Source organism: Desmodus rotundus, chromosome 8, assembly GCF_022682495.2.
Source record: "Desmodus rotundus isolate HL8 chromosome 8, HLdesRot8A.1, whole genome shotgun sequence".
In the NCBI taxonomy this organism is placed as follows: Eukaryota; Metazoa; Chordata; class Mammalia; order Chiroptera; family Phyllostomidae; genus Desmodus; species Desmodus rotundus.
This window is the reverse complement of record NC_071394.1, coordinates 94,898,985-94,925,805: the sequence shown is the minus strand read 5'-3', so window position 1 is coordinate 94,925,805 and position 26,821 is coordinate 94,898,985. Positions and strand designations below refer to the sequence as shown.

Sequence of the window (26,821 nt, the reverse complement as noted above, 5' to 3'; positions counted from 1 at the left end):
GCTCCAGGCCTGGCTCTGCCATTTGCCAGCACAGACTTGTGCCCAAAATCTGAACATGAAGAATATCACACTTCCTCCAACTAAACATGCCTCCCAGCTGCTTGTAGAAGGTTCGACCTAATAGCAAGGCAGGGAGGATGGAAACCAAATGTGTGTGTATTACCATCAATTTTATAAACATACACGTGTATACATTTATATGTGTATATATATATATAAACTACATGCATATATGTGCATATATACATACAGTGTGGGGCAAAAGTAGGTTCACAGCTGTGAGTACACAAAACACAGAGTTAGTCTTGTATTATTAATTAATTATTGTATTATTTTCCACACAAAAAACTGTAAACCTACTTTTGCCCCACCCTGTATAATACACACACATTATACACACACACATCTGTATCTATATTTATAAACATACATACATACATACACACACACACACTATATTTTAAAGATAATTTTGTTTAAAAAACCATCAGAAATGGTAAGCAGGAATTGCTATGTCAATCTCAGAGAAGAGGAATCCATGTGCAGATATGAGTTCTATGCAGAAAATCTCAACATCTATAGCACATTTCATCCATATGCCTTTACTGACATTATTTGTTCACTAATTCATCCGCTCACAAAAGGAGCACAGGCTGAGCCAGTGAAGCCACCACAAAATGGACAAACCGTAATGTGTGTCTTAGTAAACAAGAAACCTGCTTTGAATAGGAATTCTCAGCAGAGATGACAGAATGACAATTAAGGCCTCTCTGGTCAGACAGGCCTGGGTTCAAATTCTGACTTTGTTCCTTATACGTGCAGGTGATCTTTGGGCAAGTAACTAAAATGAGCCTGTGCCCTTGCTGGTAAATGGGGACCTAGCGGTAGTGAATAGAAGAGAGTGAGTAGCCCATGCTTCATGTCAAATCTCTCTTCCACAGCCTTTCTAGAAGCGACCCATAATAAGTTCCCATTTACTGCCAAGAAATCCTCAGCTCCAGAGAAAAGGCCCACTGGATTGATAACAGAGTGGCAGTGGCCAGAAGGGGACAGCAGTGGGCACCCCTGCAGCAAGTGGACAGAAGCCTATTGAAAAGGGACTCCGCAGCAGCACCTGCCAGGAAGGAAGTTAAAAACAAGGGGAAATGAATAAACATTTCCTATGCCTCTTCCACACGGCAGGCCCTGTGCTGGGCCTTTTACAGAGATCATATGGAGCTCACCAAAACATACATTGTGAAATGCAGTGTTCCTCATAAGAGAAACCAAAGTTCAAAATCATACTATTAGTCAATGGCAGGGCTGAGAAAAAGTGCAGGGAGCCAGGGGGCACTGAATGAGTGAGTGACTAAATGATTGCAGGAGGAAGTCAATTGTTACACCAAGAGCTGAGTTAAAAAGTCAACAGTAAACAAAGATCAGGAATGAGGGTATGAAGGTAGGAATAATAAAAGAAATCACTATAATACTAATAATCTTAATATGTTCAGAGTACTATGCTATCCAGTTTATGTATATTATCTTATCAATCTCCATATGTATTGTTACCCCCTATTTTACAGAAGACAAAACTGAGGCCCAGAGAAAGTAACTGAGCTGGGACCCAAATCCTTGCTTTTGAGCTCTGCACTACAGTACCTGGTGGTTTCAGGTTCAGTCCCACCAGGTCTTAAAGGAGCAGGAGCCTGGGAGAGCCCTGCTGCACTTCAATGAGTCACTCAGCAGAGCTGACAGGGGCAAGGAAACCAGAAGAGCCCATTGGCTGGGAGACTGAAGGAAGCAGAATCTGACATGAGACGCTGGGCTGAAGGCAGAAAGTGGCTCAGGGGGAGGGCACTCATAGGGAGGTGGACAGAAAGGAGACTGTGGTCAGAGAGGAAGTGCAGAGTTCAAGGCTGAAGAGGAAGAGAGAGGTCAAGGTCCAACATACAGTTGTTTGCTGTTGGCAGAGGTCAACCAGAGTCTGTCACTGTTCTTGTCCAGCATTTCCCAGACTGGATTCCATGGGACACTGGCGCTCACAGACACTGAGAGAACAAGGCTCAATTATCAATTAACTTGGGAAACAGCATACTGTTTGCCCAGCTGTGGTAAATTCACAATTGACAGACTAAAGGCTCATTATCATATTAAAGGCTCTGATTAATTTTGTGGTACAGAAATCTCCTTTACTTTGCTTACCCTAGATTTCCCAAACCTATTTGGCCACCAAACCTTTAAGCACACCAAACCTACAGAGATCTCAAGGAATTGATGTTCTGTACAAATGTACCCTGGAGGCTGCTATTTTCAGACCATAAGCTCCTGGGAGAGGGACAGTATTTTAGTTACATTTGTAGTCTACACAATTCTACACACAGTAATGACGGACGGGGAGGTGGTGAGGATGAGCAGATGGATAGCAAATGAATGGGTGGCTGCTGTGTGGCTGGATGAATGGGTGGATGTTGAATGAATGGTTGGATAGATGATTGTAAAGATGGATGGACAGGTGGACAAAACAGATGAATGAACAACAAGGATAAACACCACTGAACAGAAAATGAAACGGGTAGCTGGATGGGAATCAGGGACGTCAGTGGATGACATCTGTAGCCTACTACCATCTGGACTCTCATGAGTGGCTTTATTTCAAGGGCTGGCAAGTTTTTTTCTTTAACAGACTACAGAGTAAATATTTTAGGCTTTGTGGACAACAAACCAGGTCCCTGTCACATATTCTTTGTTTTTTTTTTAAATTATTCAATCTTTTACAAATATAAAAACTACTCTTAGTTATAGGCCATACAAAATAGGCCATGGGCCAGTTTTGGCCTGTGGACCATAGTTTGCCAGCTCCAACTTGGACAGAACACGTCCACCACCCTCTATGATAGCCTGTGCTTGCAAAGGACAGGACAGATGAGTTCAGGCCCAAGTCTCCACAGAGAAGGAAACTTACTATTCCACAGCTGAAGATGTCCACTCGCTTTGTCAGCTGTCCCACCTTGATGAAATCATCTGGCAGATATGCAGCTGAGGCCTGGAAAAGGTGTGTCTTCATCACAGTGTATTTTGACCTTTTGTTGACAGGACATGGGTGGGCCACTGGGTGAGCCAGCATGGGGGTGAAGTTTTGATCTAGCAAAACATTGGAGCTGTGGAAAAGAAAGCAGAACCTTCTTATTTTGGCCTGGACAAAAAGAGGTTGCCATGGACACCCTTTTGGGAAGCAATTTAGCAGTGAGCAGTGTCAGCCGCACTAAATTAGGGTCACTGATGACCCTCAACATGGAGTTTCTGAGTCAGTCCTGAGAGGGAAGCCCACTCCCACTGGCAATGAGGGTGGAACTAAGATTAATCCTGCTGCCTTAGGAATGGCATTTGGTGTGGCCAAATTCCCACAACCATCCTAATTGTCCACCCCGACCAACCTCAGCTGGCCAAGCCCATAGGTTGTATCATCTCAGTCCCTTCCAAAGCTGTTTGGACCTCCAGCTCTGGCCCAGTTGACTAAAGTCTAAATACCAGCATCCTTGCTCTGACAGTTTGGCTCCTCAGTTGGTTGGAGCATCATCCTATGGACCTAGGAATTGCGGGTTCGATTCCCAGTCCAGGCATGTGCCTGAGTTGCAGGTTTGATCCCAAGTCAGAGTACGTGTAAGAAGGTCAGTGTTTCTCTCTTTTTTTCTTTCTCTCTCTTTCTCCCTTCCTCTCTCTCTAAAAGCAACGAAAAAAGGTCCTCAAGTAAGGATAAAAAATAAATAAATAAATAAATAAAAATAAATGCCAGCATCCTTTGACTGAATCTGCCCAGATTGTAGGAAATAAGAGCAATAAAAACACTCTTGAATCTACTCATCTAAACCACAGAAGCCAACTCTCAGAAACTACCCCAAAGGTGGAGGTAGGGGAGGGGACAAAAAAACTCAGCTAGATGTGTAACACTGTTCAATGCAGGACTAATCCCTAATAGTTTTTTTAAAAGTAGACACCATGCCCTGGCTGGTGTGGCTCAGTGAATTAAGCGCTGGCCTGTGAACCAAAAAGTCATGGGTTCAATTCCCAGTCAGGGAACATGCCTGGGTTGCAGGCCAGGTTCCTGGTTGGGGGCATGCAAGAGACAACCAACTGATGTTTCTCTCCCTCCTTTTCTCCTTTCCTTCCCTTCTCTCTGAAAATAAATAAAATCTGTAAAAGTAGACATCAATTCCAATGTCCACTATTAGAAGAGGTAAATAAATTATGGACAACTGCAATGGAAGATTAAGAAGTCACCGAAAATGATGACATGCAATGTTTACTGTGTTTAAACAAAGGAGGGGAAAAGAGCATGAATTGGTAACCAGGTAACCATGCTACCTTAGGGCTAAGACTGAAAAATGGAGGAAACTGACGAGTCTAGCTGTGAGCCAGGATGACCTCACGTCTGTTCATTTCCTTTCTTGCTATTACTTGGTTGTTTGTGCAACCAAGTGAGAATCACTGGGGAGAAAAGAGGAAAGAGCTTCTCCTTGGCAGATGGAAAGAGGACTTTCGGGAAGTGTGGTCTATGTTTTTGAGTTCAGATTTTCCAAATTCTCTGGTATCTTCTGGAATTTCTCCCCATGCTGAAAGTCCACAGACAAGGATCTCTTGCTCTTAGATGTCTGGGAGCATGATAACTGGGGTACACCCTAATCTGCAGGAAGCCTCCATGACTCGAGTTGCTTTCAACAACAGGTTCATAAGTTGGGGGGAAGGTCTCCAAGAAGACTGTGAGCACAGAGCTCAAAATTCCAGGGACTTGGCCAGGTGCAGACCAGCTGGCTGGGTGGGAAGTAAAATACATCAGAGGTGTGGGGTGTGGGGTGCTTGTTTGGAAAACAACAGCTCAGAAAGACAAATGTGGTGACAGGTAGGCGGCTTATGCTGACTGCAATCAGAAACACTGAATTTGGGGGTATAAAAAAGAAAGATAGACCCAAGGGAGGCAAGGTGAGCAGAGAAAAGCAAAGAGAAGAGAGACAGGGAGAAGGGAACCATGGAATGTCAGTCTGTCTCATCTCTGCAGCCTGAGCCCTTGGCAGGGTCCACCTCTCTCACCTCTTGATGTTGCTGTGGATGATCTCCAAGCTGTGAAGGTGCTCCACAGCACGAAGCAGCCCTGAGAAGATGCTGATGCGCTGGGGCCAGGGGAGGGGACATGAGCCTCCCTAAGAGAAAGGAGGAGAAACAGTGATACCTATGCCTTTTAAAGTTCTAATAGCAGGGTCCTGGGCTTCTGTCTCTCCTCCAGCCCCTCCTGTCCTCTGCAACAGGGCTTAACCACCATAGTGTACTGGCAGGGTACAAGTTCTGACATCAGAATATCTAGGTGTAAATCCCAGCTCAGACATGCACTAGCTGTGTGACTTTGGAAAAGACACTCAACATCTCTGAGCCTCCCTTTCTTCGATTAAAATGGAAATGTCAATCCGTATGCCTTAGGGTTGTTGTAAGGATTCACAAACTCCTTCAAACTCCTATGCTAGGTATGTCTTTATACTAGCAGAGTGCCTGTCACACAGTGGGTGCTCAACAAAGAGCAGCTCTTTTTACCTTCCCCCATGTGCTACCACTGTTGTTCTAAGACTGAATCTTCAAGTTAAATCACCACTTATTTTTCAAGCCCTGTCTTAGGTCCCACATACTCTAAGAATTGACCTTGCTAATCAACTTCTCAAAAACTCTGAAATCTGGAGCCACATGAACCCAGTTTAAACCCTAGCCCTGACACTTGTCAGCTTGGTTCCTTTGAGCAAGTCATTTTGCCTCTCTGTGCCAGAGACTCTCCTCTTTTAGAAAATGAAGAAAACCTGCTGGGTTGTGGCAAGGCCTGGAGAAGACAAGTGTAACGCCCACAAAGTCCTGCACACAGGAAGAGCTCAGTACAGCTAGTGATCATTATTGTTACACCATGAATAACTGCTTTGGTCTCTGCCAAAGGAAGCAATAATTCCATGTGGACTAACTTTTTCCCCTCTGTTTCAGGATTTGATGGGAGGGAGATTTGTTTAAAAATTGTAATTTTCTTAAGTATTACACTCACATGGTATAATACACAAAAGGTACAAAAGCACGGCAGTAAGTTTCCCTCCCATCCTGTGCCACAGCTATCTAGTTCCCCTCCCCAGAGGCAGCCAAGGTACCATTTTCTTGTATCTTTCCAGAGATATATCCATAAATACACAAGCAAATAGGTATATATTAGCATAACATTTTAAAATAGAATTTTGTCTCTACTTTTCCATACTTTGTATCTCTTAATTCTTTTTCCTATTCTATTGCATTGGCTATCACCTCCAGAACAATGTTGAATAAAATTAGTGCTATGGGATATGTCAGTCTTGCTCTTAATTTAAATGCAATGCCTCTTGTCAAATTAAATTTTTATAGGGTTTTACCTGAAAATATTTAGCCAGATCTTATTTATCCTGTACTAACATCTATTGAAGGGCCTTTCTGGATGGCCCCTCCCTCTCTGGATTCCTGTATGTCCTTCACCCTTGATTCTTTAACGGGGTGCTGCCTGGTCCTGTTCTCTGACTATGACCCAGCCTCTTACCTGACACTGGAGTCTGTCCTGTAAAGAACCATTTGCCATGTAGGGGTAGATCAAGCTGTAAAACTGTTTTCCAGTGCAGAAGCCCAGCAGAGGTAAGATATTGGGGTGACAGCATCTGTAATCAGGCATTAGTGCAGGGGTGAGGAGTCAAACAGAAAGAGTAATCAAACACTTCTCTGGCCCTGGCTGAGAAGCCATTCCAGTTGGTTGGAATGTCGTCCCAATGCACCAAGGTTGTGGGTTCCATCCCTGATCAGGGCACACACAAGAATCAACCAATGAATGCATAAATAAGTGGAACAACAAATCGATGTTTTCTATCTCTCTCTCTCCCTCTCTCTCAAAATCAATCAATAAAAAAATTTTTTTTTAAGACTGCTCTAATTTGTCACTTCCCACATCTCTTCTACCCTCTCCATTGGCCTGAGGCCCTAGCACCAGAGGAGAAAGATGAAAACTGCCTTCCTTCAAGAAGCAGAAGCTTAGAGATTAAGCAACTAGCCCAAGGTTATAACCAGAAACCAGTGAAGCCAGGATGAGATTGCAGGATAAGTTTGACTCCCAGCACTGGAGTTCTTCCCCAAAATGTTCTTCCAATGGATTCTAGGTCACCAGTCCCTCCTGACTCTCCTCCTACCGCTCTAACCGCTCTTTCTTGGCCTTTTTCATTAAGACCCTCCTCCTTCGTCTCCCTCTGAAAGAAACCTGAGTCTCCAGGCTGGCTCATCATCCTGTATTATAAACTGCTCCTCTAGGTAACTCCCACCTCTATGAAGAACACTCCCACATCTCTCATCTCCATGCTCTAGGTCACAGTTGTCAAACTCATTTTTACCGGGGGCCACATCGGCCTCACGGTTGCCTTCAAAGGGCCAAAATAATTTTAGGACTGTATAAATGTAACTACTCCTTAACTGTTAAGGAGTTGAAATTACATTCGGCCCTTTGAAGGCTACCGGGAGGCTGATATGGCCCCTAGCGAAAATGAGTTTGACACCCCTGCTCTAGGTGAACAACCTAGACTTGACAAGTCCCAAACCCACTTCTCCACCCATAGTTATATCTCAGCGAAGGGTACCACCGACCATCCAATTTCCTAGAAACCTTCTTATCGCCTCATTTAATTATGAAATGATCATATTTTCAAACATCCCTTCATTCCCCTCTCCTCTGCTTTGGGTCAGATCCTGATGGCCTCTCCCCAGGACTATTGTAATGGCCTCCTGCCTGACCCCTCTGCCTTCTTCCACACCCCCAGGCCATCCCATTTCACACTTTTCACACTCATTAAAATTATTTACACACCACTCTCCCCACTGGACCATAAACTTCCCCAAGGCAGGGGCAGTGCATTTTTCAAGGCCTGCACTCCCTCAAGCAAGTACAGCCTTGACAACGCACATTTGCCAAATCAATGAATGAAGGAATGACTGCCAACTCCAGGAGGGAACTATGCCAAGGGATATTAGACTTCCAGTTTCCATTAAAAGTGTGTGTGACATCGGTATGTGATTGTGTGTGTGTACGTGTATACACACGTATGAACTGAGAAAGGATTAAAGAGTTTCAAAGGATTAAAATATATCAAAATATTAATATAGGAGTGGTTATTTATAGGTCCTATGGAAAATAGGAGATTTCTATTTTTTTATTTATAATTTTCTTTATTTCTTAAAATACTGTACAATGATCACGCATCACTTGCCCAAGGCTGCACACTGGCAGAGGAAACCCAACAGGGACCTGCCAAGGCTGAATGATGGCTGGTGTACAGCACGTGCCAGGTGCCCGACATGCTCTGTCAAGTTCCCATCAGTCAGTGGTGGCAGAGCCAGAACAAGCCCCTAGGTCTCCCAATAGCCCTTCCCCTTCTCTTTCTCAGTTCCCACCCAGCTCTGTGACAGGGAGGCTCACTTCACTCCTCCAGCCTCAGTTTCCCCATCTGTAAAACGAGCAGGTTTGAGGATAACTTTTGAAGGCCTGTACTGCTCAAGACCAGAGGTTAGCAGAATTTCTCTGTAAAAAACTAGACAGTAAATATTTTAGACTCCATAGGCCATGTGGCCTTCGTTCCAATTACTCAACCGTGCACTATCCCCCCAAAACAGCCACAGACAATACAGAAATAAATGAGCATGGCTGCGTTCCAAAAAAATTGTATTATGCTCACCGAAGTTTGAATTTTTTATACTTTTCATGTGTCATGAAATATTCTTTTTATTTTTCCCACACCATCCTTAGCTCTCGGGCCACGCAAACACAGGCAGGGCCGGATTTAGCTGGCGGGCCGTCATGTGCTGGATCCTGCTCCAGAGCACTAGGGTTTTAAGATGGATTCACCCTTTGAGTGGGAATCAGCAAGCCTCTGCCCATCTCAGAAAATGAGATGGAGACAGATTTCTTTCCCCCTGGATGAAAGGAGTTGGCCCAAGGGAGCCAAGGTTCTTTTGTAATTCTAATCTGTACTTATAGTTGCTACAGAGAAAAAGCACGGACTATGGAGCCAGACCAATCTAGGTTCAAATCCAGGCTCTCTCACTTATTAGCCATGTGATCTTTGACAAGACACTTAACCTCTTTGTGCCTCAATTTGCCCATAGGTAAAATAATAGGGTAATAGCAGCTCCATTACAGGGTTCTTGTGAGGACAAAATGAGTTTATACACACAGAGTGCTTAAAACATGCCTGCCACACAGGAAGCACTATGTAAGGATTAGCTGTCATCATTATTAAACAGAGTATTATCCAAACCAGGCGTACCTCTGACAAATTTGTTTCTCTGCTTGCAAGAATTTTTCAATTGATCCTGGACCTGAGCAGGCCATCTGTGGGAAAAGACACCGAAACATTAAAATCTAGCCTTACCATGCAGCCTCCACCCACTACTAGAAACCAAGAAGGGCTCACCTCTCTGAGCTTCTTGCAGACAAATGGCGTGCCCTGCCTTTCTCCTCTGTAGATATCAGCAAAGGTTCCCTCACTGATTTTGCGGGTTTGATTGAAGTTATCGGTTGCCTGAACCACATCCTCCTCGCTCCAGAAAATGCTATCTGTAGCCTGGTTCAGAAGTGTTTCTTGCTTAGGAATAGAGGTGTTAAAATCCTGGGGGTTCCAAGAAGAGACAGATTATGACGGAGTTAATATGGAAAATGTTGTTCTCCCTACTATGTCAGGCTTACCTTAGAACACCAGAGCAGAAGGGCTGGAGGGGTTCATCTTATTCAGTGAGGAGGAATGATAAAAAGGACATGACTAGGCCTGCTCAAATCCCAGCTCTGCCCCTAACTTGCTCTGTGACCTTGGACAAGTTACTTAACCTCTCTGAACTTAAATTACATCAGCAAAAATGAGCATGACAATCATACCCTGGAGGGAAATTTTGAAGATTAACTAAAATGTGAGTATTCCTGACAAAAGGTTGATTGCTTTTTGTTTGTTTTTCTGTTTACAAAGGTAAGCACGCAAGAGGTCACAGAGCTGAGGTGAGATCCCACAGCTGGTCAATGGCCAAGCTGGCGTGTCTGGCCCTGCATGTGGTATGCATGCTGGGAAGCAGGATGTGGCTTCACAGAACCAAAAACAATTCAGAAATCAGAGCTTCTGAGACCGCTTGTGTGCAAGCCCATGGAAAGGATCTCTGCTTCAATCACTTCCCGTCTTCAAAATGAGTGTACATAAACTTAAATCTTTAAACTTTTTATGCCCTTATAAACAGTTTTAGAAGATTAGGGGTGCAGGGGCGGGCAGGAATCTCATTAATCCCATGATCCACTCAACTGCTCTTCAAGTTTGGTGTTTCTCCCAAACTAGATACAGGAGGATTCGTCCAACAGACTGGAGTCAGGACGCACACACCTCGTTTTGCTATCTGGTGTTTTCACTGAACATCGCCCTGTGGTCATCTCCCAAGTCACTATCTCTGAGCATGACTGATTTTCTAGGAAAATTCAAACCCAGTCCAGTTATGGGAAAGCTTTATTAACCAGAGCCACGCAGAGCTGACTTCTTCACCAGGCACCCTGCCCACACACTTTTAAGGGCCAATGAATACGTTTTAATTTCTTGTAAAATCAGAAGAACAAAAACAAACTTTTGAAGTCAAAGAAATGTTTTAATTTTTAGTCTAGCTTGAATTATATTCATCTTCATATCAATGGAATTACATATATAATATATAATATTATATTACATATTATATACTATAATGTTATATTATATATCATACTATAATGTTATATATAATATATCATATAGTGTATTATATGATACTTTATATATTTTATATATATAGTATAATATATGTATTTTTTTTTAATGAAGGACAGGGCCCATGAAGGCACAGGTGCCCAAGACCCACAAAAGTCCTATGTGGCTCTGGACCCAAGTCGTGAAAATTCAAGATAACACAAACATATTTGGGATTGAAAAAAAATTGTAGGGGAGGCAGTTTGTAAACAAATGCCAATATATTTTGCGGTAGGAAGATGCCAAGGAAGATTATCAGCTCTCACTTAAACACAAATAATGGAAAATCTCATTAAAAATGTATATTTACACCCTGGCTGGTGTGGTTCAATGGATTGAGCGCCATCCTGCAAACCAAAGGGTTGCTGGTTCGATTCCCAGTCGGGGCACATGCCTGGGTTGCAGGACAGATCCCTGGGTATGAGAGGATCAATGTTTCTCTCCCTCATCCATGTTTCTCTCCCTCTCATTCTCCCTCCCTCCCCTTCTCTCTAAAAATAAATAAATAAATTTAAAGATTTCATTTATTGATTTTTAAAAAACATATGTATTGATTATACTATTACAGTTGTCCCATTTCCCCCCTTCACTCCACTCCATCCTGCCCACCCCCTCCCTCCCACATTCCCCCCCTATAGTTCATGTCCATGGGTCATACTTACAAGTTCTTTTAAATAAAAATTTTTAAATGACAACAGCCAGCACAATAGCCATTCAGTATGAGTAAATCAAAATTAAAATTTTTTTAAAAAGTGTATTCACTAGTGCACCAACCCCCCACCCCAACCCAACCCCATCCCAGCTGTACTGACCGCCAGTCTTACTGGCCAGTACTTACTGTCTTAGAAGCTTGACTAATTCAATGGGTCTCCTTTCTCCCCCTTACCTCACCCCTAACCCCCAAACTGGTCTCAGGGAATAAATGCATTGCACTTTTGAGAGAGAGTGCCCCAAAGGGGGGACATGGCTTTTGGGTGGCGGATTTACCTTTGAATCAGATGAAGCAGGAAGGTCAGTTTTTAAGGAAGGAGGAGCACCTTCAGGAGGAGGCAGGAGGTTGGCTCTGGCTGGAGCAGGACCTGGAAAGTAGGGACTGTGGTCGGAAAGTGGCCTGCTTGGGGAAAGAGGGGGTGGTCCCTGGCAGTCCCCAGACCAAACCAGTCTCTCTGATTCCCCCCACAAACACTCACTGTCAATAGCAATGGCTGCTATTTCCTGACAGTCCCAGGCACAGCCTGACAATCCTCATGCGTTACTCGAATCCTCGTGACAACCCTATGCATTGGTTGGTCCTATAAATGATCCCCATTTGGCAGGTAGAGAAATGGAGGCATTGGAGGTGGCCTGGCCACGTACCTAGGGCCATGCAGTAAGTGGCAGAGCCAGCCTTCAAATGGAATGTCATCTGTGTGACCTCTAACCCCTACACTGTCACATGTCCCTCAAAAGGATCAGAGAACACAGAGGCAATTAGCTACAAAGGCTGCCTTCTAGAAACCTCCACCATAGCAGGAATGGTCAGAACCAGCCTCTAAGGTCAGAGGCAGGAGAGGCTGGCCATAACAGGGTGGGAGATGAAGGAGGGTTTCACAGAGGAAAGAGCATTTGACCTGGTTTGAAAGAAGGAGAAACGGTTCTGAGGGCACGGAGGCGGAGAAACAGGGGGAGGGAAAGTCCAGGTGTGCAGTAAGTATTCCAGACACACCTAATTAGCACACTGACATCATGCCAGGGACCCTTCTAAATGCCGCATTGTGTTAACTCATTCAACCCTCACAACAGTCCTAGGAGACGGGTAGCAATATCACCAGCTCTTTACAGAAGCTGAAAATCAGGCCTCTGAGTAACTGGGGGCCGGCCCTTCCAGGGAAACCTGGCCTTGACCCCAGGGTTGCTGGCCAAATTTACCCACTTCTCGTGTTTCTAGTTTATGACATCAAGAAAAGAGTGGTTAATCTGGAACTTTGGCCATAAAAAATAATTCAGAATACTGAAAATAGTACCAGGGTGAAACCAGAAGCAGCCTCGCTAAACTGTTAACCCAGGCCGCTGACAAAACAAAACCTCCCTGACACAGAGCCTGAGGCTCTTCCAGCCCCACACAGCCCAACAGGAGGGCCAGCCTGAGCCTCTCTCCTGGTCCGTGGCTGTTTCCGGACTCTTTAGGGGGGTTTAGTTTGGGTTTTGGTTTTCACATTTTCCAGCATTGGTTACATGATATTTGAAGAACTACCCTTGAGAAGGTACGATGTCTGCACACCCACAGCCACCAGAGAACCCGAGTGCGGCACTAAACACACACCCTTGCACACCCTCGGTGTGTCGGTGCACTGTGACCATAGACCGGGCCTCAGGGTAAGAGCTACAGCTCACAGCTCAGACACTGGAAGTGTCTCTGGCAAACACACAAGCACGCTAATTAATGCAGATGGAAAAGTAAAATAAACAAAACCAGCAACGTGCTGCAAACCAGTTGCTGGCTGCTTAACTGAGAGAACTTACACCGCCGCTCACTCAAATCCATCTCCTATCCTCACCCAGACCAAGCTTCCCACAGGCCTCCCCCCACGGCACTCCCTTCCCCGTGAAGGAATGCAGACGGGAGACAACCAGGGAGACCCAGGATTCTGATGGTGACCCTGGTCTCCGCAAGGGCACCCCTCAGCATGCCTTAGACTGCAGGCGGGACACTCGCGCCCAACCTTCCCACCCACCAGCCTTGCCCAGCTCCTTCCCCATTTTCCCTCAGGCATTTCTCCTATGAGAACCCTCGGAATACAGGTGCCCCCTGCCAGCAGCGCAGGGCCCCTGCCTTGAAGAAAGGCTTCCTGCCACTGCCGCTCCTGTGATGAAGTCTCCGCCTGCTACCCTTGGCCTGTCATGTTCATCCATCTCCTGGATGTTGGCCACGCCTCCGGGCCACCTCACTGAGTCACCTGGTGTTTTCTTTCAGTTCACTTTAATTCACACGGTATGCATTCAGCCTTGAAATCTCCAGTTTTCTATGCATGTGGTATATATTTTTTCCTAACACCCTTGTTCGCATGTACCACGGGGGCAGGCTCCACATTCTGGGAACAGCTGCTCCAGGCCAACTTGATCTCCCTCCTGCCCCATCCCCCCTCCCTGACCCAGTGCTGGCCTCAGAGCAGACAGAGCTGCACACATGGTCCCTTGTCCTCTTCCTTTGCCCTGTGACTCCAAGGTCAGCACTGGCCTCACACATCCAGGACTTTCTGGTCTGACTTGATGCCCAGTGCTCACCCCGGGGGCTGTCTCAGATCTCTTGGGTTGGGAGGACCACTGAGGTCTGCTCTTGTGACATGTGAGGGCTACTGGTTGGAGGGGAGACTGAGCCTATTTATCCCCGTGGTTTTGTAAAACATGAGAAGGAGTGGGATTTGGGCCACTCCACCAGGCTGACACATCAGATAGGAGCTAGCCTTGCTCTGTGAATGCTCATGGAGGGACTGGGTCAGGGATGACAACAGGCTACATATATGTCATTTCCAAAACACTAAGAGTTAACCCTTTGTGTGCCAAAACTGTTACAATTTAAAAATTTTTTCCTATGAAAATCTTTCTAGAACATCTGCTTTCCCTGGCAAGCAGAATGCAGCCAATCCCATCCTGCTGCGTTGCTCCACTGGGGGCCTCGGTGCAGAACACACAGGAGTGCTGCCTCTCCCTCGCTGTTTTCTGTGCCCTGCCCGCCCTGTGGCCGGCAGCGGGTCTGTGTGTGCAGCCTCCCCGTCTCCTTTTTGTTTGTCAGACAGAACTGGGCTCTAGTCCTGGCTCTGACATTACTAAAGATTTGACTTTGGCTGAGTTGTGCATCATTTCTCTAACTTTCCCAAATGTAAAAACAGCACAAAGAGTCCATTCCTCGTGGAGTTCTTGTCCAGATTAAAAGAGATGACAGTTATAAAACACAAAGAACAGACTCTGCTACGTATGTATGAAGTACCAAGGCTGGTAAAACTCTGTGTAGAATAAGAGAAAATAGATTCTTATTGACAGCTCAATCGCCTCTCCTATAGCTAAGGCTTTGTGAGTTATTTCAGCTACTCAGAGCCCTTTTATCTGAATTCCAGCTTTGAGAATTTGCTTAATGAAATACTGAGAATGTGTCCGTGGCTCCCCCGCTCAAGTATTTTCCTCTCCTACATCTCTCTCCCACTTCCTCCCCACCTACTGCAAGGGGGTCAACACACGCAGGGGTTAAGATGTGGGCTCTGGCCCTGGCCAGGTAGCTCACTTGGTTAGAGCAGCATCCCAACGTGCTAGGGCTGCGGTTCGATTCCCCTGGTCAGGGCCAGTGACCAGGGGGAATCAACCAGTGAATGTATCAATAAGTGGAACAACAAAAAAATTGATGTTTCTCTCTCCCACTTTCACTTTCTCTCTCCCACTTTCACTTTCTCTCTAAAGTCAATAAATTTTAAAATATATGTTTTTTAAAATAAAAAGATGTGGGCTGGAGCAAACCACCTGAGCTGAATCCTAGCCCTACCACTCATCCAGCCAGGAAGCCCTGAGGGGTTATGTACCCTTCCCCAGCTACTGAGGGGGCAACAGGGGCCGTCCCCTGGTTGTCAGCATGGTTTGGGAGGCACTGGCCAGAAGCTCCCTGCTCGCTGTCTCCTGCATGCTGACATGGTTCCCACCTGTTGTGCCCTCCCAGCCCCCGCTTCTGCCGCCTCTGCAATCTCCATTCTCACAAGATGATCAGCTTGAACTTCGGAGTCCAAAGGAAGCTTGGGGTTTTCCCAAGAAAAGACAAGCTTTGTGGCTTCTTTTCATTTTGAGGAAATGAATGACTGCTCACTTATTTTCAGTTTGGGCAAAAATAAACAATCGATTTCCTGTCTCTGTCTGCAGATTGTATTTAGCATCTTGACCTGCCAGGGCCCTAGTCCTTCCAAAGGTCACTCAAAACATTGAATGGTGCAAAGGCTGGCAGAAACATACAGGCTTGTTTTTGCAGTCGCCTAGATAAGGAACAATGGAAGAAGTTGCTACACCTGAGACCTCCTCCATCCTGACAAGCATTCCGCCAGAATCTCCCTATTTTATTGCCGTTTCCCACTGGCCATCAACTGATAGCACATTGGCTTTATAGCTATTTCCCCTTATCTTTTTCTTTCTTTTTTCTTTATATTTTATTATTTTATTTTTACAGAAAGAGGAAGGGAGGGAGAAAGAGGGGGAGATACATCGACAGGAGAGAGAAACGTGGATCAGTTGCCTCTTGTACACACCCCAACTGGGAATCAAACCCGCAAACCAGGCATGTGCCCTGACCAGGAATCAAACAGATGACCTTTCTGTTTGCAGGCCAACACCCAATCCTCTGAGCTATACCAGTCAGGCCTTCTCCTTATCTTTAATTGCTGATCAAAATTCTGCACTTTTTTTCTTTATATACAGGAAATAATTCAGACTCCTTGTACTAGAATTAATTTTCCAAACTTGACGTATTCAGGGTGTTTGGAATGTTCCTAATGTCAGCTAACACTCATTTTTAAAATGTTTATTGATTTGAGAGAGAGAGAGAGAAACATCAACATGAAAAACATTGATTGGTTGCCCCTCGTATGCGCCCCAATCAGGGATCAAACCCCCAATCTTTTGGTGTATGGGATGATGCTCACTCCAACTGAGCCACACCAGCCAGGGCTCAGCTAACATTTAACGAGCATTTATATGGTGCCAACGCTGAAGTGTATGATTTCTTACCTCAACATGACACAGTAGGTTCTATTATTGTGCCCATTTTATAGATGACAATACTGAAGCACAGAAAGGCTAAATAATTCTGATAGAAAGTGGCAAAGTTGGACTTCAAATGCGGGTCTGTCTGATGTAAAAGCCTATGCACGTTCCTCTCAGCCCACGCTGACCTCGGCTTCGGGATCCACAGATGACCTGAGGTTCATGGCTATGGGATCTTTAGCTCACCACTCAGGAGGCTACAGGAGAGCGGGAGGGAGGCTGGGCTCCAGGGGAAAGGTAGTGAGAGTGGAGATGTGGGCACAGGGAGCAATTCCCTTTGGGGAAATCACCGCTAGCTGAGTCCTTCTAGGATTTGGCAAAATGGCCCTGAGCCCATTCCTGGGTACAAGGGAATGGAGAAAGACCTGAAGTAGTCTGATAGGGTTTGGGGTAGCATATGTGCAGAGGTTAGGGACATAAGTGTTCAAATGACAGATGCTACTTCCCACTCACGTGACCTTGAGCAAATCATTTTCCCTCTTGGTGCTTCAGGTGCCATAGAACAATGCAAAAGCTCTGTGACCAGCATGGAGGAGGAAGGTGGCAAGGCCAGGAGCCCTCTGCTGCATGGCTGTGAGGGCCAGACCCCGGACAAGCCACGGGCCTGCGGAGGGTGGACAGGGAGGTCACTAGGCTCCTAGCCGGGAGCCAGCATGCAGGGCCAGCCTGAGCTGGGGGCTTCAGTTTTCTCTTCTGTGAAACGGGGACAATCACAATACCTAACTCACAGCTCATGAAGATTAAATAAGTCGACATCTTTGAGGTGCTTAGAACACTGCCTGGCACACAGAAAGCCCTCATTTACTGAGTTACTTATTTCTTTCTGTAAAAACAGTTGAAAATGGTATATACTCTTTTATTATCTGGCTTTTTTCACTTAATATATTGTATGTTTCCATGGATGTACACACACCCAAATCATTGTTAACAGTATTGTTACATTAAAAATACGTTAACAGTATTATGCTATGCTAACAGTATTATCGTAATGAACTTCTGTCATTAATTTTACCATCCTCACTGTTGTTTCTAATTTTTTGCTATTATATACTGAGTTGAATACCTTTATGGATAAATTATTTCCTTAAATAAATTTCCTTTAAATAAATAATTTAATTTAATTTAAAATACCTGGGCCCAGAAAGGCAGCTGGCTTCACAGGCTGCCCCTGTTGCTGCTCATCCTCAGTGTTTCGCACAGAAGCTGCCCACAGCCCTCCTGGCTTCACAGCACCTGGGAAGTCCGGGGCAGAAGACTTGGTTTCAGGAACTGGTTTCCCTGGAATAAGGTGCAATGGAAGAAAGTTACAGTTATTCGGTGAAGTGGAACAGCCATCAGAGGCGGGTCTAGTCCCAGCTCTGCCTCACAGTCACAGTGCGCCCAGCGAGTTCTTTCCCTCTCTGAGCCTTGGCCTCTCCGTCTGTAGAATGTAGTGGTTGGACATGACCATCTCCTGTGATCGGCCCAGTGTGACATTCTGAGTCTGCTATCCCTACTAGCGTGTGACCTTAGACAAGATGCTTTCCTTCTCAGATCCTGTTTTCTTACCTGTAAAAGGGACACAATGAAAACACGTCTGTTTTACTGCTTGCCCGTCTCACAGACTGTTGGGAGGGAGATAGGAGAGAACACAGCCACAAAAGGGCTCTATAAACTGTACCTGTCCCTAACACAGGAGGAGTCAGAGATACCCATCCTCCGCGGACACGGACAACAGTGTGGTGAATGCGGGGTTAGGGGGTGGTAGAGGTGGAAGAGGGTATGGGGTGATAAATGGTAATGAAAAAATACAATAAAAAATAATGTAAAAGAAAAAGATATCCATCCTGCTAAGTCCCCAGTTGAGCCTGTCATTATAAAAATTCTGGCTGGTCCTACAGCTTCCCCTTCTACAATCAGTGGAAACATGTGCATCCTTCCCTGTTTCGTAGATGGGGGCCCTGAAAATAGCAGCTACATCAACTGAGTACTAATGCGCCAGACCCAGGCTCAGCTTTGCATATACCAAATCCACACAAGGGTTTTGCGTTTCATCCCCGTTAGGGACGAGGAAACTGAGGCCTAAGAAAGTTAAGTGGCTTCCTCAAGATCACATAGCCTGGACAGACAAGGCTGGCCAAAGGAGCCTGGGTGGAGGTCACATGCCTTCTGGAGAGCAATCACTTCCCTTTTGCATCGATTTGGGAGATCCCAAGGTACCACAAGGGTATGGCTTCCAGCCAGCTTCTCTGTGTGAGAGCTCCCCCTCCACTGCTGGGCAATCTCTCCCCGCTGGCCGAGGCCTCCAGTGCAGAGGCCCTCAGATCCCTCCCAGGCTGCATCTCACTCAAACACAGATCTGGCCTCCTCACTTCCCTGCTTAAAGCCTTCATGACCCCATCATGCGCACAAAGAACACACTCTCCACCTGACTCCTTGTATCTCCCCATTGCCTCCCGTATCAAGTCCAAATTCTACAGCCCTTCAAGGCATTCGAGGCCCTTCGTTCTCTGATGGTTTGGGGTAGACCCATAGTTGAGAGCCACAAAAATGGGGGCACTAAAGTCCCAGGGAAGGCTTCCAACTTGCTAACTCTCATACCTGCTTCATCAGGTGGGGCTGGGATGAACTGCCTCCAGCCTTGGAGTCCCCAGTAGCATTTGTTCCAACAGATAAACTGCCTCTCTCTAAACAAAACCAACCTCTACTGTGGAGCCCAGCTTTTCAAACACAAGCTTTGGGACTAGAGCAATAGTAATGACGCCTGAACGCACGGCACTGCACCTGAACGGCACCCAGCAGACTTACTGGACTTTCAGGACAATCTCCAGCGGTTAACAATTACCTGCATTTTTTTTTTTTTTTAGCAGATTGAGGCTCCCAGAGACAAAATGATTTCTCCCTGAATCAAACAGCTGACAAGATTCAAACCTAGGGTTGGTTTCACTGTCCCTTCCTATCTGGTTAGGGCAGAACTACTCCAATACCAAGGTCATCACCATCACCCCTAGGCCCTGCTCCCCTCTACAGATGTTAAGCAGGAAAATGGTGGGAACCTGTGAAAAAAGGCTAGATGCAGGGCTGTCCGGCCTGTGGGCCACAGGCCGAATGCAGCCCAGGATGGCTGTGAATGGGGCCTAACACAAAATCGTAAATTTACTTAAAACATTATGAGACCTTTCTTTGTGATGACTTGTTGCAATGTATTTAATGTGTGGCCCAAGACAACTCTTCTTCCAGTGTGGCCCAGAGATGCCAAAAGGTTGGACATCCTGGTAGAGAAATGCAGAGAAGTAAGAAGAAGGCTGAATGGGAGCTGAGGAGTGACTCTTTCCTTCACTGTCACTGATACGTTATTTTTTAAATGAAAACTCTTATAAAAGAAGCAGCAAACTTAGCTGTTTAGAGTTCAGGCCCTGGCATGGAAACCAACCAGCTCCATCACTTCCCAGCTTGTTTTCTCTGGAGGACTTTCAGGAGAACTAAGAGAAGATACTGCATGTCAATGGCTTAGCTTGAAACACAGGAACTTCATTATTGTTCTCTCTCTCTCTCTCTCTCTCTTTTTTAATCGATTACCTCCCATATGTGCCAACCAGGAATCAAACCCGAAACCTTTTGGTGTACTGCGTGCCACTCCAACCCACTGAGCTGCCCAGCCAGGGCTCTGTTGTTCTATTATTAAAATATTGGTTTGCTCTTCAGTCCATATATTGACTATAAAGAGTAGGGAGGGACTCTTCATTTTCATTTAACAGAACTCTGAATTGCTTATACGTTTTTTTAGTTTTATTATATTTATTTTTTTAAGTTATGGTAGAATACACATAACATAAATTGACCATTGTAACCATTTTTAAGTATTTAATTCAGTGACATTCAGTACAGTCACACTGTCAGGCAACTCTTACCGCCATCCAGCCCCAGAGCTTTGTCCTCCGCAAACTGAAACTCTGCCGCCATCCAACACCAGCTCCCCACTCCCCTCCCCCAGCCCCTGGCAACCGCCATCCTACTTTTTTTCCCCCAAGATTTTACCAAGATTTTATTTTTATTTCTTTTTAGAGAGAGGGGAAGGGAGGGAGAAAGAGAGGGAGAGAAACATCAATGCACCAGAGAAACACTGATCGGTTGCTTCTCGCACGCCCCCAACTGCGGAGGCAGTCCACAACCCAGGCATGGGCCCTGACCATGAGTTGCACCGGCAACCTTTAGATTTGCAGGCCAGCGCTCAATCCATTGAGCCACATCAGCTAGGGCTTGCTTTTTTTTTTTTTTTTTTTTTTTTTTTTTTTTAGGGTACGTTCATTAGGCTGGAAACAATGAAACAAGAAAGGGCCCAGGAGTAGAAGCAACAGGACGAGGTGGGGCTGCTTTGGCTCTCTAGAAACATTATGGGAAAGAAGTGAGCCACAGCGGGGCAGCAGTTAGCTAGCTGGAGAGTCAGAGAAAAGAGGGCCTTGGAGTCAGGTACAGGGGGTTAGCCAGGACCAGCTACAGCTGCCCATGGCTCCCCTGGTTCCAAGTTTCATTAGGACCCTCAGAGTTAGGACATGCCTGCCTGACAGGGAAAAAAGGCATGGGCGTGCTCCCAGGAGGGAGCATGCACCCACCTTCCTACTTTTTGTCTCTATGACTTTGACAGCTCATTTTAAAAATACATGTTTTAAGTAAATGAGGTTATATTTTATTTTATTCACAATACTTGCACCTCTTCCTCCACAAGGGGTTACACAGGTTCTTAAGTAAAACAATAAATTAAACTAACATTATAGCCATGGGGGGCCTGAGAAACCACATCCTTCTCAACTGTGCCCTAAACCAAGCCCTGGGAGGCATCATGCAGAACTCCGTGCAGCCTGAATGACCAGTCTGTCTGCTGGTTATTGACAACTCCCCTCCAAGTATCTTCTTTTAAGTGAAGACCAATGGTTTTCTTGTCATTTCCGCACCTGATCACTTCATGAGCAAAGTCATCAGTGGGTGTGACACAGACACCTGACCTTTCTTCCTGGTACCCATTCTAGTGAAATAATGCTTGTTACCGTTCTCACGCTGCGTCGTTTGAGTGGGTGTCAGCTCCCTAGTTAAATTACAAGCTGCTTGAGGGGTAGGACTACGCCTTTTCTCTCTTTTGAATCCCCCTCAATGCCCAGAACAGTGCCCAGCGACAGGGCAGTTGCTCAAGAAATGGTGGCTGGTGGTGCTGGTCATGGTGGGAGGTCAGAGGGTGGCTGAACCTCGATCTTCAGTCACTGCCAACCTGCTGGGCCCCTATTTGGAGTCTGGGAGGCAGTGGGCTTTGGGGTCACTCCTATCCTTTTCAGGAGCGGTTTCCTCAGCGCTCCAGACGCAGCAGCTCTCCCGTGGCGCGGAGCTCTGCAACTGCCGCCATGGGAGACTGCTTTGCCTGGCAGCCGGGCTGCTCACTTACATTTTTTAACTTGTGCGTTTTTCCACAGTTAAAGATACTATGTGTGTATCCATCTACATGGAAAGGTGTGACTATATGGCTGAGTGGCCAAAAAAGGATATATATGTTACCAGTCCTTTTGTAAGATGTGTGTACAAGTATAGAAGACATCTACATATGGAGAAAAAAGAGCCTGAAGAACGACCATAAAGTGTTGTCAGTGATTGTTTCCAGGTGGTGTAATTTTCAGTAAATTTATATTGTGGGTTTGGGGGGGATTGTTTTTCAGTTTATTCACGCTGTTGATTGTTTTTCAACAGTGATCGTGGATTTGTAACACAGAAAAGTATGTTTCTTAAGGAAGAAAGTTGGTAGGCAGGCTAACTAAACTAATGACTAGAACTGAGTCTTCTGAACTAGACTGACTAAAAACCGTTTGCCCTGAAAACTCCATCCGGCCCAGCCTAGAAGGCAGGTGATCAACAGATTCAGATCCGACCCACTTTGGGCTTTTGCCAGCAAGTGTCTAATGTGTCCTTGACATTTAGCAAGGAAGGAAACAGACGCAGGGAAGTGAAGAGACCCCAAAGGGAGAAAATGGAAGAGGCATTGGGGCACAAAGGCGGGGGGGCCCTCCCAGAACCAGGTGAAGAGGCAGGGCTGTGGGCGGATGCACGCCCCCTGGCATGGCCCAGGAGAGCACACACTTCATTTCTCCCCACCTGGGGCCTCAGGCACCTCAGAAGGGCGTCCATGGACCCACTGCCCTCTCTCCAACTTCCATCAGAGGGAGGCCCTGCTGGCTGCAAAACTGGGAGCCTAAAAACTGGTCCTCCAGCAGTGGGGGCCCTGCAGGCAGGACTCATGGACTCACGCATCTCTGTCCTAGAGTACCGCTGCATTCTGCAGGCACCGGAGAGCACAGTCCCTCGCACAATATGCAGCAAATGAGCCTCACCAGCGGTGAATGCTGATTCATGAGCTGCCTGTTCCCGGGGTGTGTACAGATGTGGACACTGTGCCCCTGACCAAGGAGGAAGGGGCCACCCCATGCCATTCAGTGCCCTTATCTTCCCTGCCCCCCACCTCTGGCTTAGAAGATGGCCTCTTTCCCGGCACTCTGCCTCCACAAACTGCCTAGGGTAGGATCTCATGTTCCTCAAAGGGCCGTATCAGTGGCATCCTCACGACATCTGTGTATGAGGCAAACAAACAGAGGCAGCTCCTCTGTGCGAGATCACTCACAGCCGGGCCCCAGCTCCCCTTATGCTGGGCTGGCCAGGCCTACTGGTGAAGGGAACCCCAGACTGCCATTTCCTGCAGAGCCAGACCACATGGCAGGGGCTGCTCCCAGCTGCACCCCGAATTGCCTGAGGGCCCAGAAGAAGAAGCACCTCCCCAGCACCCCTCAGAGGCCCGGCTGAGCCTGTTCCTTACCTAAACGGGGGTAAGGGTGACCATCCTGGACTGACCTAACCTCAGTGTCCTATTCCTGTTGACTTCGTTTCCCTTCCTGCACAGACCTTTGCTTCTCCATCAAGATGTATTTGGGAGTGAAGAGGTGAGGGGATTAAGAAGGACAAATAGGTAGGTACAGAATAGCCATGGGGATGTAAAGTACAGTATAGGGAATGGAGCAGCCAAAGTACTCATACACGTGACCCACGGACATGGACAATGGCGTGGGGATGGCCTGAGGGAGTTGGGGGTCCAAGAGGAAAAATTGGGACAATTGTAATAGCATAATCAATAAAATATAATTTAAAAAAATGATTCATTCATGTTCCAGCACATAAAAAACTGTATTTGGCAGGAACACTGAGGCTGCTGGCCCATTTAAGGCTGACCTCTAGGGCCTCCACCCGTGGGGAATAGAAAAGGCTTTCGTGTGTTTTCATCCTAAGGAGGGACCAGTGTTTCTCTTTGTTTTTCTTGTTCTTTCCCAGTGACATGCAGTGGCCTACAGCTGGCACAGCGGGTCACCGGCAAGCATGTGGGAGTGGGGGGACGCACCTGGGAGGGAAACTGCCCTGGGACACCACAGGGGCTACAGCCTGCAGCCGAGCCTGTCAGCACCTTTCCAGCTAGTCACATGTCCAGGGCGGCACCCACAGAGCTCAGCTGACAGGGCCCCATGTCAGGCCTCAGTGACCTGAGATAAGATGCTTCGGTTTCCTGTGAAACCCCCATCTCAACATGCTGCGGGTTTTCAGAGTCTTTCAGATGCAGACAATAAGTACATCTGTGTATATGTCTTCACTCCTATTCCTGAGTGGCTGACACCTGATCTGAATTGGGAAGCACAGAGCAGGCCTTTCCTCACCTCTTTTCCCGCCATCCACAGCAGAAGACAGAGAAGGTGTGGCTTCTCTGCCCTTTGTGCCTGGAAACCTGGTGGCTGATAGCTGAGCAGATACAACGCCCACTCTAGCAGATTGGTACACCAGGGTGTCATGGAAATAAAAATAGAACATCGAGGGCAGCACAGGGCAAAGGAGGCCAAAGTGTTCTTGAGAAAGGGTGGTGATGAGCTCCAAATCTCACTTTGAGTTTCTGGCCTGCGAAGGCCAAGTCGATTATATCATTACTGAGACTAATGTGTAGAAGCTGCCTCAGGCTTCCAGGGCAACATTCTTTTTTCCCCTGGGATGAGAGTCTCAAAAAAATTCCATACAAAGTTGATTCTGCAGGATCATAAAATCCAAACATACAAATTATAGTAAAAAAACAGAACCAAGCCCTAACTGGTGTGGCTCAGTGGGTTGGGCATCATCCCATAAACCAGAGGTGTTGGCGGCAGTGGTCACTGGTTCAATTCCCAGTCAGGGCACATACCTGGGTAGTGGGCCAGGTCCCTGGTTGGGGGTGTGCAAGAGGCAACCAACTGATGTTTCTCAATGTTTCTCTCCCTCTTTCTCCCTACCTTCCTCCCTCTCTAAAAATAAATAAAACCTAAAAGGAAAAAAATGAACCGAGAGTAAATGTAGGAAGCTCCTGTTTCTAGATCCAGCCTCTAAAATTCCCGTGTCCAAGAGCAAATTTCTTAATCCTCTGAGCTTCATTTAAAATTATAAAATATAGGACTATAAAAACATACAACTGCCCCAGGACTCGGTGGAACCAGATATGTAAAGCAGCTAGCCTAAGGCCAGGGCATAAACTATACAAATGGTCATTCTCTGTCCTTTCTCTCTGCCTGAATGACACACAAAAGGGACCTCTGATGCCCAAGTTAGGGTCTCTGAAGGACGCATTTGGGGTGGAAGACTATTTTCAACATTTCCAACATTTTAAGTCCTCTAATGGCAAACTGTGAGCAGTGGGCAGTGGCATGGTCTTGAAAGGCACAGAGGCCATGGGCCAGCATAATACAGAAGCCAGCTGGAGAGGTGGGGCCTGCTTCCGCCTGCCTGTGCCATTGGTGGCCAGCCTTGTCACGCACAGGAAGACAGACAGCCAGAGTTCCTTCTCTCTGCTGGAACCGCCCGGGACAGGGAGAGGATGCCAGTGATTGAAGTAACAGCTTTGGTGGCTGTGGGTGTCAAGGGGTTGACATATAGCGTCTCAGACCAAGAATCAGAGTCTGGATGTCTTTGAAAGCTCCCTAGATAACGAGGGCTGTTTCAGGTCCCAGGGGGACAGAGCTAAGGGAGCAGGAACATTTCTCTGTGCCCCTAAAAGGTTCACAGGAAGGGACGGGCCTGACTTCTTCTCTCTGCTTTGTATTTTCAGGATATCCCACACTCTCAAAGGAGAGTGGGTCACTAGTGCCACGCAGCCAAAAGCGCTCACAGCACTCCAGCATGCGTCTCTGCCCGCTTACGCAGGCCACAGTCAGGCTCCCCAGCAGGGTCGCCTTTCTAGATCTCATCTGACAAATGAGACAAGGAACTATACTCCCAGAGAGTTGCCAGCAGGATGAAATAAGGAAGTGCTCGACCATTCTAAGCTATTAGTAAAAGCTCTGGGGGAAAGGTCCAATTCCTCTCTCTGCTTTATACCTCAATAAAGTGAAACCCAGAACAGTTGTCTTGTTCATGTCTTCTTTATTTATGCCCCACTTCCTTCCGTTGAGAAGCTTACACATAGTGGGCCCTTGGCAAAGAGGTCTGGGGTCTCCTCCCCCACCGCCCGGGGAACATCTGACACAGTGGCAAATCCAGGCAGCACCCACATGAGCAGAGGGGACTCTAGTGGCTGATAAGGTCTTTCCTCTGTGAGCACACTCTGGAAATTCCTGCGTCCTTCTCAGCCCTCAAGTTAAGTTAAACAGTGATGCAATATTTATACACTTGTTTTTACTCTTCAGCTGACTCAGGTGGCTGAAACGGATGCCTTCTAGAACAAATGAAAGTGATTCAGCCCTAACTAAAGAACCGTAGTGCTGGCTGGCCATACGCAGCTTTCTGGGCTCTTTCTTTTCCTTTCCTAATCCCTGGGCATCCAAAGTACCCCCCACACACACACACACACGTCCCACTCAAAATTCCCAATTCAAACTAGACACAAAATTAGATAAATCTGAGGATATGAACTGTTTTCCTAATTGCGCTCCCTCTCTCTCTCCCTCTCTCTCTCTCCCTCTCTCTCTGATTCTCCACTAACCTGTAATCCAACAGCTGCTAAAATGACTTATTCTTCCACATTCATTCATTGGTTGTACAGGGACTGAGGATGCCATTCGTTACCAAAACTGACATGACCCTGACATTAGGCTAGCTAAATAAGAGATATCTAATCATACACTGGGATGAGTTCTATGCAGAAGACAGACAAGGAGAAAGGGGTAGTAGACAGGCTTACTTATCTAGGGTGGCTGGGGAAGATGTCTGTGGACAGACAC

The 26,821-nt window shown here is 46.5% G+C and overlaps 1 protein-coding gene and 1 pseudogene across 3 annotated transcripts in view; both read right to left on the bottom strand.

Annotated features, from left to right (window-relative positions):
- IRAK2 (interleukin 1 receptor associated kinase 2) overlaps positions 1–26,821 on the bottom strand; it is a 61,019-nt gene that overhangs the window by 15,415 nt on the left and 18,783 nt on the right. For all 3 annotated transcript variants that reach the window (XM_045192170.2, XM_045192171.2, XM_071222287.1), the window contains exons 3-9: positions 17,718–17,864; positions 11,799–11,890; positions 9,474–9,668; positions 9,327–9,391; positions 6,566–6,680; positions 5,065–5,174; positions 2,942–3,137 (exon numbers count right to left, since the gene is read on the bottom strand). In XM_045192170.2, coding sequence (XP_045048105.2) covers positions 2,942–3,137; positions 5,065–5,174; positions 6,566–6,680; positions 9,327–9,391; positions 9,474–9,668; positions 11,799–11,890; positions 17,718–17,864 — 920 coding nt within the window. The remainder of the gene's footprint in view (positions 1–2,941; positions 3,138–5,064; positions 5,175–6,565; positions 6,681–9,326; positions 9,392–9,473; positions 9,669–11,798; positions 11,891–17,717; positions 17,865–26,821) is intronic.
- Positions 21,307–21,587, bottom strand: LOC123479363 (kinesin-like protein KIF9 pseudogene; annotated as a pseudogene).